The sequence below is a fragment of the Ornithodoros turicata genome, chromosome 7 (assembly GCF_037126465.1).
Source record: "Ornithodoros turicata isolate Travis chromosome 7, ASM3712646v1, whole genome shotgun sequence".
In the NCBI taxonomy this organism is placed as follows: Eukaryota; Metazoa; Arthropoda; class Arachnida; order Ixodida; family Argasidae; genus Ornithodoros; species Ornithodoros turicata.
The window spans coordinates 8,641,862-8,654,364 of record NC_088207.1 but is presented as its reverse complement, the minus strand read 5'-3'; the positions used below and the strand labels follow the sequence as shown (position 1 = coordinate 8,654,364).

At 47.5% G+C, this 12,503-nt stretch overlaps 1 protein-coding gene and 1 long non-coding RNA gene across 2 annotated transcripts; both read right to left on the bottom strand.

Annotated features, from left to right (window-relative positions):
* Window positions 1–1,443: 1,443 nt before the first annotated feature.
* LOC135400421 (putative nuclease HARBI1) lies at window positions 1,444–2,586 on the bottom strand. Its single transcript, XM_064632258.1, has 4 exons — window positions 2,243–2,586; window positions 1,899–2,168; window positions 1,510–1,622; window positions 1,444–1,458 (listed from the first exon to the last, which is right to left on the bottom strand). Exons 1-4 carry the CDS (start codon window positions 2,433–2,435, stop codon window positions 1,444–1,446), a joined length of 591 nt encoding a protein of 196 aa, XP_064488328.1. The 5' UTR covers window positions 2,436–2,586.
* Window positions 2,587–9,856: 7,270 nt separating this feature from the next.
* Window positions 9,857–11,673, bottom strand: LOC135399501 (uncharacterized). The gene is made up of 3 exons (XR_010424309.1): window positions 11,474–11,673; window positions 11,043–11,145; window positions 9,857–10,142 (listed from the first exon to the last, which is right to left on the bottom strand). It is a non-coding gene; the product is annotated as an uncharacterized LOC135399501 (long non-coding RNA).
* Between the last annotated feature and the right edge of the window lie 830 nt (window positions 11,674–12,503).

The window sequence follows — 12,503 nt, the reverse complement described above, 5'->3', positions numbered from 1 at the left end:
TCACCGTGCTGTTTGTCAGTGTGGTGCTGGATCCACATCTGTGAAGTCTGGATAAATAGGGGTTGACTTGGCTAGATAATTACATTTTAAAATATCTCAAGCACAGCTCAGCCTCAGTTGTTTTTCGTGAATGACAAAATATACAGTCTCTGCACATATCACAGCTTGCTTATCACTTGCAGCTGCTCACTCCTATGAGCGAATATTTCGCTTATCACCTGGAGAGAGACAGACGAAATGACAGTCAATGAGGTAGATTATCTTCTTCGCCTAAAACCATGCGTAATGAGCTGGCTTCTAAGTTGTGCTGCACGATTTCTCATAGGCTGAGAGTCATGGTCCTCCTCTTCCTGTGCTCCATCCTCCTGTGTCTCCCCTGCTGCACCAGCTTCTGCCCCTTCCCCACTTGGCCCATCACCTTCATCTGTATTATCAAGAGGTTCACGGGTGTTGTACGCCAAGCACATATTGTGAAGCACAGCACAGGCGTTGATAATTCTGCAGCTTCGATCAGGAGCAAAGTGCAGCGTACGGTACCTTTGGAGGCATCGGAACCGCATTTTCCACAGCCCAAAACATTGTTCAATGCACACGCGGGTCCTGCTGTGTGCATCGTTGTAATCTTTTTCTTCCGATGTCGTTGGTGTACGAACCGGTGTCATCAGCCAAGGTTGGAGGGGGTAGCCACTGTCACCTGTAAATAGTTGTAAAGTTATATTTATTCTCTTGAAAATCCACAAATTCAGACAAATGGATAGAGAAGGGAGAGCAGGAAGAAGTGGGAGGAGTTTGTGCGTGTTTATATATTCATGTTGACAATGTGTTATGCTGCTGTAGATAATGTAAATGAAAGTGTATGAAAATAAATGTTGTTGTAATGTACCTGGCATGTAATAATGTATGTATGTATGTGTAATGTAATGTATCTGTAATAAATGTATCTGGCACAATAATTTATCCCTTCATCCAATAACACAATAAAGTGCTCACACAACTGATAGTTAGCAAGGCAGATGTTCTTTTATACAACTTGCAACAGTGTAATGCATCCATGTTAATTAACCCACTACTTAATGTATATTAATTAATGGAATACAGCTGCTTAGTTCAAGTATGGATTGCTGAAATGAACTGAATGTGAAGTGTAATGCACTGTGTACTGTAAGAGTACAAATTGCATTATAAACAGATAAACGCATCCTACCAACTAGCCACTCTCCTTCTTCAAATACGGTTGAGGTGGCTTGACGGAGGTTGCAGGCAGCCCATACAGCTGCGTCATGGCATGAACCAGGGAACCTGGCATTCAGGAAGAGTATCCGCATGGAGGCATCGCAAACCTGGGTATATGAAAACATGTTTAATGAGAACCTTGTTGTAGGTGCCCTTCGCGAACAGCAAAATGGAAGAAAGCATTATTGGAGAAGAGAAAAAGACATGGGGCTATTGTGCCTCGTACTGGTTTGAGACATGCATGGTACTGAAATTCTGAGCAGAAAAGGCACATACCATTAAGACATTGATGGAATGGTAGCCTTTATGACAATAGTAATTGCCATCCACAAATCTCGGGTCGAAAATGCTCGGCTGCAAAATTGCTACCTGCGTACCGTCGATAGCCCCTGGAATCATGAACACACTTTTTGGGATATGTCGCAGGCAGCACATTTCAACAGACAGTCAACTCGAACCATGTGTGATCACTCGTAACTTATCAGTACAGCATGTATACTGTACTACATTATGAGTCACAGTGCACATAGTGACTGACATAGACCCCTGTCTCGCACGAAACGCCTCTGCACCGAAAATCAGTATATCGAAAACACGTAAGATAACACAGGATTCGCTCTGTGCATTAGCCTTTTCATGCGTACATATCATGTGTGGTCACATACCGACACAGCCTGGGAAGCCTGCCAGCTCATGAAAGCCACGTTTCACTTCTAGCTTCGCCTCAGGAGTTGTGGGGAACCTCAGGTACTTGGGCGCAAGGTACTTTAAGATGGCTTCGCTAACTTCATGGACAGCCTGTGACACTGCACGCTTGCTGCAGGCGATCGTTTCCTCATTTCCAATGTTTCCAAGGAAAGCTCCAGTAGCGTAGAAACGAAGGGCTGTGAGGACTCTCCGCTCTACGCTCAGAGTTGTCCGGCGGGATTCTCGGGCTGAAATGTATATTTTAAAAATGAGGAGCTGTTACGTGCGCAAAGAATGAACCACATTATGATCGTGTACTTACTGCGCTGCAAGTCCGGCCTAACAGCTTCGCACACCTCCCTGGCAGCTTCCTTCGACAATCGGAAGGTAGCAATGAACTCGTCTTCCGATAACGCTTCGAAAGCATCTCGATGACTGCGGAAGCTGCGTACCGGCTCTTCCTCAGCAACACCTTCTTCGAGGAAAAGCAGATACAAGTCCACCGGGTCCGCCATTTGCAACGCGAACGTCGAGGAGCTTTGCGTTGTTCTTCCTTCTCTGCGCGGGCGATTACCCTCTGCCACGCGCAGTAGCTGCGCCGTTCTCGAAAAACGGGGTTTTTTTGGCCACCCGCGAAGAGTACCACGTGACCGTCACGTGAATGCCCTGTTGCTATGGTGAAGACGACGCGCAAGGCGGAGGCATCGCGAGCTCGCAAGCTCGCGCAGTGTTCGGTAACGCGCCCCAGTGTGCTACGCCTACATACGTAAAATATATGTTTTGTTGGAATTGGAATTGCCTTGATAAAGTAAGTCGATTGCTTGCGTAATTGTAAGACATCGCCGCCGCATCGTTATGGCTCACCATCGCTGCATCAATTGCTGCTTGCGAAGTCATGCACTGCACACATATCTGTTTCTGACGTCCCAAGAACAGCAGTTCACTTCTTTGACGGCATTACAATCGTGTGAAGCAGTTGTATTTAGCAGCACCATGGTATCGTATACACACTGTAGGACAAATCACTTCAGTACGTACGTACGTACGAAGCATGAGTGGCAAGCATGATTCCTGATGAACGTTGTCGCCGAAATTCATGAGTACATTCTGTTTTGCAAACTGCTCGTGTTATCGAAAGGAGTCATTGCCCTCTCCCTCTAATGCAATAAAAGCAAGCTGCAGCTGCGTCGAACGGCAGTGCAAGAGAGACAAAGACTTACAGACAGTATGTAAGGAATAAATGCATTGCTTGTTTCAATTTGGTTGTGTTCATGTTCTTAGGGCTGCGGCTGGGGAGTTCGACGGGTGAACACTGGTGGGGTTAGGTGGGGTATCCCACAAAATAGATATCTCACTAGAGCGCCACAAGTGCACAGCGAAGCACCACATACATTTGTAGAACAAGCAAGATACTTGCATAAGAGCACACAGCTTATGAGAGCTCAATAGGTGGACAAAAGGAAAAACGTTAAGCTCAATAAAATTTGCACAATACTAATACACAGTGAAAGTGTAATTATAACGCATTTCCTTGCACCTCACGTCCGCTGGTTCACAAGACCAATGCAGTCATGCCACAACACATTAGCCCACCACTAAAAAAAAAAGAAGACAGAAAGAGATGAGTTGCTTGTACACATCATCTGGCTATATCATTATTACATCTGGATGGTTTCTGCAGCCAGATTACTTCCAATATCAACGCACATTTCCGCATATTCCACAGATACTGTAATTCCGTATTCCGTGTAACATTGAACACACCATAATTTTATTCCATACAGAGGACTGTCATAGAACTACAGACAAGTCATAAAACTGCCAGACAGACCTGCATTGAGCTCACTACACGTGAACGTCCCTGCGGGAAATAGTCCAATTTAAAATAGCCCAGAAATCCCATTCAGTTTATGCGGATATCACATGGAGAATTTTCATTGAAAGTGATACAAATTTTCAATTCACATTCGACAATTTTGGGCAAATATTGCATTGAAAGCAACTGGTATCTCAATGCGTCTCCATCAGAAATCATTGTAAAATCAGTGGGGTCCAATTGCAACGGAATCGACGTGATGAATCGCACTGAATAGCAACCATAGCATCCCATTGGAGCTCAATCTTGTTTCCCATTGAGCCAACCTGCTGCAGCAAGGTATTTCCCAGTAAAGTCACCGTGACGTTCTCATTGTCAATGCGCTTTTTTTAGGGTGCAGTTAACATTCGATGCTGCTGCTTCTAACTAGTAGAAATGTTGCTTTCGCTGCGAAAGGGAATTACACTCAATGTGGTTTCTGCGTTAAAATTTATTATTACATATATATAACAATACAGTAGATGGGAACATATCACAAATGGCATGCATGTATAAAGGCTGAAATCTATATAAAATGTCTTGCAGAAATGATGAATATTACCATGGATCGCTAGGATCGCGCTTATAGGATCGCTAGGACGAAGTCACACCAAACTGTAAATGCGAACAAATATTGCAAATCACCTTCATGGAGCCAAAGCTGCTCTCCAATGTCTCGATGTGCACATCTTGCATGAATACCTTGATTCTCATGAATATATAAAGCAACACTATGATCCAAATATCCATGATATCATCGTGAGCCACTTTACCAGGACCCTCTTTGCATTTTCACTGCTTTTCCATGCACACCAGTAGAGGTGGTTTACAATGCTGTGGAACCATTTTTGTAGCACCGGATGTTGCTTTACGAGTGCTGCTGCATGTATCTTTTTTCTGGAGCCTCAGCAAGTACAAGCAGATATTATATTTATACTGGTTAAGCCTAACACTGCTAAAAATGTGCAAAAAGCATCTGCACATTTGTGCATGCATAAACACCTACACACAACAAGTGTGATCAATAATGTTAACAGCAATGCTTGTCCCCAGCAATGTAATGCACCCCTTCTAATATGAAATATGTTTTCAAACGACATACACAAGCTTTGCTGCACATGTGTGTTATGACGGTGTATGCTACAAATGATACGTGGCTTATTACCTCTTGTAACGTGCAGCACGTCGAAGCGATGATTCACAGACGAATGAGTGTTTTCCAAGAAGGGCTTTACCTCATTGTGCTCATCACTGTGAGTATGTAGACTGTCATCCTTTGGTGGTCGAGGTACTCGAGCACCCTTTGAAGGCCTGCTGGTTGCTGGAGTCAACTTCAGTGGACAACAACACAATGGAATTTGTGGCATGTGATAACCTTACATTACAACTTTAACACATAGAACTCACAGACACAGCCCGGCTTTTAAAGTGGAGCAATAATGCTGCCATGTAAGTTGTATATGGGGCTGTTCCGTGGTTGGGAAAAGGCTGAGCGTGATCATACAGAAGTGAAGACAGACACAGATCATCTCAAAACAAGAACCCTCAAGTTGTTGCTGATTTCAGCTGCTCTGACTGTTTCGTCTTCTCTGTGCCCAGGCTCAGGCTCCTTCAAACTCATGTAATTTCGTCACCAACATTTCTGAGAAACTGCGCAGTTTTACATGCAATCGCGGACTATGAGGTTCAGCAGCCCCGTATTTGTCGTTCACGTGTTTATATTGTGTGCAAGCCATAGTGCAAGTTCGAGCGGACACTTACCTGCAACTTTGGTCCTTTGACGCTATCTGCTTTGTCGTCGTCCAACGAGGCAGGTGCCGCATCCCTTTTCAGCGACTTTTCGAGTCCAAATCGGCCATCAGGTGAACGACCTCGTAACGTTCTGATGCAAAATGCTTCGAGTACCCACGACTGTTGCCTTGATAAGTTCAGAGCACTGAACCACTGGTTTCGTACCACCCAGTCAAGCACAAAATCAACGGGTAACTTGGTACGAAACATCTTTGCTGTTAGCGTTCCAGCTCGTACGGCGAGGAGCACGGCGTTCTCACAATTCTGTCACACCGCATCTCTCACAAGATGACACCTCAGGCGAAATTGTGTGTACTGACCAGCCGAAAGAAAACGATGATGATTAAACTTAGAAGAAGAGAACGGTGTTCATAGGTGGTGGTGGTGGTGATAGGGCTTGCCGTTGTCGGCCTCACGTATGTGGGCAACGTCACGACTGACGCCCTGGGGAAATGTGCGTCCTGGGCCGACTTCTAGGGGAACTGTGCCGACATATGTCTGAAAGCGTCTGAGGAAAACCCAGGAAAAAAGGTGTTCATGGTGCTTGTATGCACGGCCGACTCTCGATTTCGTTTTTTGCCTGACGATTGCTGGCGATTGCGAAACCGCGAGCAAGTAAACAAGCCAAGAAGAGCCAAAGCGAAAGCTAACCAAACCGAAAAAAAAAAAATCAATTTCAAAAACCAAAGTCAAACCAAAAAATCGATTTCTCCGTAAGTACAGGGTATTTGGCCAAACTATTTTGGAGGTACATGCACTAGGCGCCAACCTTTGTGCCGGCTCGCTTTTGTTGTGATCTGTAACAATGAATTTTCCCCGGAGCTGACCTTGCGCGATATGAAAGATAACATTAGTAGTGGTTACGACAGGAGCATAACCATTAATTACCGGTTTGGGATGACTGTCCTAGCAGTAGCTCATGCCGCGGTGATTAACTAACCCACGGGGTTGTTAATCACCGCGGCATGAGCTACTGCTAGGACACTGCGTTCTGCTGCGTTGTTCGCAGAATCTTGGCAGGAATAACAGTCAACCAAGCCCGTTACCTTACCCTAAGCCATTAAGCCCAGCCTAAGCCCAGCCTAAAAATCGTGAATTAACTTTTTAATTATAAAAGCTACGAAGTTGTCCCAATGAGAACATGTGTTCCTTTCGGTGACGTGATATCGTATAATGTAAAACCCCGAGACTAGGGAACACGAAAGGACAGACACAACACGAAGTCTTGAGTCTTTTGAGACTTCGTGTTGTGTCTGTCCTTTCGTGTTCCCTAGTCTCGGGGTTTTACATTATGCATCATCTTCACCAGCTCGCTTGCTTCCTAGCTATTTTTTTCATTCTGATATCGTAGCCTTTTTCAGAACAAAAATCCGTTTGGTAGATCGTCAGTAAAAAATTCATGAAGGAACACCATTTTTTCTTTATTTTGTTCATTGCGCATCTTCAGAGACACGTCTTTCCTTAACCCCCAATGTGAGAGGGTGAAAGAGCACACTTTCGCCTCTTGCGTCCTCAAAAAAGATTAATAGAAAATGCAACCCAAGATAAGGGCAGTTCTGATAGGGTCACCCGATACATGTGTTTTTGTTTTGTTTCCGCAAGTTAAAGCTCATATTCGACGCATGAGGCGGCACTGTGGCGGCATCTTCGACGTATGCAAAAAAGAAAAAAATAAAGAAAGATTTTTTTTGATTCCGTGTTAGCGCCGCGAAGCAACTGTGGCTATGAGCGGCGTACAGATGTGGACAGATGGAGAGAGGACAGCAGGAAGGATTGGGGGATGGGGGATTAGTATGCGTCCTGGGCCGACTTCAGGGGGAACTGTGCCGACATTCGTCTGGAAAGTCTTCGGAAAACCCAGGGAAAACCTCAGACAGCACAGCCGGTGGTAGGAAAATAAAGAAAGAATTGTCTCCACGAATTTTTTTGCGGACGATCTCCCGAATGGATTTTTGTTCTGAAAACGGCATCGACATCGGGTCACCGAAAGGAACAGATTTTCTGATTGCGACAACTTCGTAGCTTTTATAATTAAAAAGTTAATTAGCGATTTTTAGGTAATTGGTCATTTGACGGTTGAGCAACATATGGCCAAGAACGTCCGCCGGCCCAGAGATGATACAAGTGAAAACAGCACGTCTTTAGCCCTTAGTTTTTTTTATGGAAAATCTGCATCGCCTAAAAAAAAAGACACCCCGAATATCATAACAGTTTTAAGTTACCCTCTTTGTTGCTATTTCGAGACTGCAGAAAATCCAGAGCATTCCTTTAGCGCACGACTTTTTCTGTGAGCAACACGAAGGCTACGAAGCTAATAAAAGAACGAAAACAAAACGAAAAAGCCTTCCCAAGCAGCACACAATATTGGACCCATATTGGCTGGTCATTGGCGATACGGGTCCAATATGGGACCCGTTTCGCCAAGATTTTCCCCATATTGGCTGAAAATGGGCAATATGGGCCCCATATTGCCCAGTTTCAGCCAATATGGGGAAAATCCTGGCAATATGGGCCCCATATTGCCCACTTTGAGCCAATATTGGGAAAATCTTGGGAATATGGGCCCCATATTGCACGCGTACACCCCATATTGACTGAACAGGGTACGTAGCCGTGTTGCACAAATGCCCAAGCAGCACGGCAAGATTGAACGTTGAAGCGTGTGAAATACCCTATTCACTACATCGTTACATTCAACAACTTCCCGCAGATGATACACATTGTTCGAAACAGTCAACGTACTTGGCATTCCCAACGTAAAGTTCGCTAGAGTTCGACACCTCAACATTCCACGTCTTGAAAGTCGACGCCATCTTCCTTCGCGATGCCAATGCCAATCGGTCGAGCCGACTGTGAGCAAGCGAGTTGTTTGAGCGTAATCACGTGTCCTACAACTAATGCGCATGCGCGACAGCCCGAACGGACGTTTCATAGGGCTAAAATGTCGCTGGGTGCTGTAATGGTAACGAAATTGCGGCAGGTCAAGTAAAAAACACAATGTTTGATAAGAAGGGATGGCTATTCTGTAAAGTTAGGTGATTTCAAGTTGCTGCAAGCAGTGTAAATTGCTCTGGCGTGTGTCCGTCACCGCCACGAAAGTGTTTCGCTGCTTTGTATTCTCGGAGCGGGTGTGGAAATTGTTAGTCCACAGAATTATGCGATCCCAATGAAGGCTTCTGAGGGATCTTAGGTATTGGCAGTTCTGTGGGACTGCTTGTGATCTTCAGCGCGGGCGTGGCACCTGTTCTTCGGTTGTTTTTTTTTTTGTGTTTGGGCAATGCCGTGTTTCTTTCCTTTTTCTCGTTCTTTTTTTTCAGTGATGTGAACGTGGATCAATTAGATCCGCAGAAATAAAAAAGCAAAAATCATACAGAAGTAGTGAATATTATACAGCATAATGCTTTATTACTACACGGGTTCCCCGTAGGTGTTATCACAGAAATATTGGCGTAAAATGGGCTGCCAATATGGGCAGCCCATATTGGTCCAATATGGAGCCTGGTTGCACTCCCCATATTGGTCCAATATTGGCAGCCCATATTGGGCCAATATTGGCAATCTTGGCAACCCATATGGGTCCAATATTGGACCAATATTGGCGTGCTGCTTGGGTTTATGTTGTAGGAACCAAGGTTCCCACTCTTGGGGCGTCTGCCCGTCCGCTCAACAACGAGGGAAAACGCAGCACAGCAAATGAGTAAAAGGAACAAAATGTTTATTACCCAAAGAACAATAAGAACGTGCACCCTCCAGCCGGAACAACAGTCGTACCAAAAACAACCCCTTTTCGGGAGAACCGCTCCCTTTTTAAGCACTAACAGTAGCGCCCTCACGGCGTTGTTCAAACACGTGCCTACAAGCCTGTTATCTGGCCCGTTATCTCTCGGCCTAAAAAATGCGCTATTGGCGCTATCCATGTAAACAAAGCCACAACACTCCGCAACCCAAAAAACAAGACCCTAGAGTTCTCAGACAATAAAAGTTGAGCGTTCACACGGTTCAAGACGTGGCGGGTTCACAGCTCGTCGTCGTCGTCGGATGGCATATCGAGGATGATGTCGTCCGGGCTAGGGTTGAGTTGAGGGGGAGGTGGTGGAGGGTCCGGTCGAATGAGGTCTGGGCGGAGGCGCCTGAGAGTGGCGAGTGCTGCATCCACTTCTGACCCGGCGGTGCGTTTGGCAGTGGTCCTGGAACGATGGAGGGCGCCTCGCAAGTGAGTGCTGCGGTGTAATTCTGGCACCGGACATACGGGACAGAGGAGGCGCTCTTCTTCTGCGGTCAACGGGGGGGGGGGGGGGTCATGAGGATGCCTGTCGGATTGTGTCAACCCTCGGAAGGGCAGGGGTATCCCCGAAGTGCTGGTGCCGCGGAGGGGCCGGACCTGAGCGGCCCATCTGGTGTGCGATGCCCAACCAAGGCCGTGCTTTGTGGACGACGATCCACTTCGCACTCGATCGCTGCTGCGGAGGGGGAGACCTATCCGGGGACGACTTGGGTCAGGAGCGTCCTGCAGTCTCTTGGCGGTGCGGTCGAGACAGGCCCGTCCTTTATCGGGAGGGTCGCCGCATGGTATATGCTGAGAAGAGAAGAGGGAACACGGTGACAGGGCAACTCAGATCGTGAGAGCTCGAAAGGGCTCTCCCCTAAAAAATCTGTGGAAAACTGCGAAACAGAAATCACACTAATATCACATAAATGGTGAGCACTAGGCCCTAGTGACCGAGATAGTGGCCACTACGTGCGCCTGCGGGGACGCAAGTTGTAGTTACTGGAAGCTGGTCCGGTAGCAGAATCCTGGTCCAGTTGTTGAGGAGGCGGAAGGTCAAATTCTCCGCCCTCGGGGTCTCGGAGGTGGTAAGCTTTCAAGTCCGAGATGTGTACTGGCCCAGTTTCTTCGTCCGTTTCACGGCGACGAAGCCTGTAAGTGAGGCCGGAGGAGCACGCACTTAGCTCGAAGGGGCCATCCCGCCTATCTGAGAGCGAAGCTGAAAAAGCGCGTGCCGCATCACTAAGCGGGTGAGTCCGTCGGAGGACAAGGTCACCAATGCTGTAGGTGAGGTTTCGACGTCCACGGTTGTACTGGCAAGCTTGGTCCAACCGTGCGACGTCCACATTCTCCCGAGCCGTCCGAGCTGCATCGTCCTGTAGACTCCACTGCTCCTCAGCGAACTTTGCATAAGGAGGCCGAGTACTGCCATCCCGGAGGCCCAGAGCATCCTCCACTGGAAAAAGTGCCTTTCGTCCCAGGTTTAGCAACGCCGGGGTGAGCCTGTAGATCTGTTGACTGTTGTCCGTGTAGCAAACGCCAGCTCAACCAGGCGAAGAATCCGATCACGATGGTGCTGACTAGTAAAAGCGACCAACATCATTTTCACGTTCCAATTAACAAGTTCGGTAATGTTAGGCTGTGGTTGATACGGGGAAGCCTACGTGTGCTGAATGCCTAAGACAGCGCAAGAACATGAGAATACCTCACTTGTAAAGTGGGTTGCGTTGTCTGTGATGAGTTGGGAGCAGGAAACCCGAACCGGCAAAAAGTGTCGAGTAGTCTCTCCCACACGCTCTGAGAAGTCAGCGTCCTGAGAGGAAACAGTTCAACCCATTTCGTGAAATGATCAGTAACCACAAACAAATACTGGTTACCCCTAGGACTACGGGGAAGTGGTCCCATCCCATCTCAAGCAACTATCTGCCAGGGCCTACTGGTCTGAACAGGCTGTAAGCGCCCAAGAGGTAAACCACCAGGGTGTTTTGCTCTCTGGCATACGGGACAAGTACGAACACACCTAGTTGCATCCTGCCTCATTCCTGGCCATGTCGCAACACGACATAACTTTTCATAAGTTTTCCTGCCACTGATGTTACCTGCCAAGCCCGAGTCATGAAGGTAACGTATGAAAGACTTACGCAACTTGCGTGGCACCACAACTCTGAATGGGGATGAGCCGTCGTCGTCTTCCGCCTGGGGTATGTATTTGAACAAGATGCTATCCTCGCCCAGCAGATAGGAGTCGTGCCATCCGTCAGTCGTTCCGGTGCCTGCCGAGTCCTGCTCAGTCCTGCTCATTGAGATACCCGCTGACGAAGGCCGTCCGCTGTCTGAGCGTCAAGGAGCTGCTCTCTGCTCAGGACCGTGCCCCAAGACGAAGATACGTCTCGTGCCACTAGTGCTGCTGCCAGAGGTTGAGAAGGCGCCTCGGTGCCTTCCTCCCCCGCCCCCTCCGGTAGAGGTGCACGGGAAAGCGCGTCTGCTACCACGTTCGTCGAGCCCCGCCTGTACTCCACGTTGAAGGAATAGCCTTGTAGCGTCAGGGCCCACCTGGCGAGATGTCCAGATGGATTGTGGAGCCGCTGCAGCCAGGAAAGTGCCTAGTGGTCAGTCTGGACTGTGAAAGTGGTGCCAGCCAGGTAGTGATCAAAGTTCATGAGAGCAAAGATGATCGCCAAGCACTCCTTTCTCATGAAAGAATAATTCCGTTCTGCGGGATTCAGCGTGCGACTTGCAAAAGCCACTGGAGAGAGAATAGCGCCAAGCTTCTGCAAGAGAACTGCGCAAAAACCATAATCGCTAGCATCTGTTTGCACAACATACGGTTTGTTCAGGTCGGGCAAATATAGCCTGGCCGCATTGGCGATTGCATGAGAAAAAGCTCGGAAGGATCGTTCCTGCTCTTCTCCCCACTGCCAACATGTATCGTTGCGCAGCAACTGGTTAAGCGGCTGCGCTAACTCAGCACAGTTGTCACAAAAGGAATGAATTGTCTGTAGAAACCATCCATACACAAGAAACGCTGCAAGGCTTTACGTTACCGGGAAACTGATACTCCACGATCGCCCTTAGCTTGTCATCGCTAGGACTGATGGTTCCTCCGTCCACCACCAAGCCGAGAAGGCTGATTCTAGGCGATGCTAGCTGCACCTTGCGGGGGTTGATAGT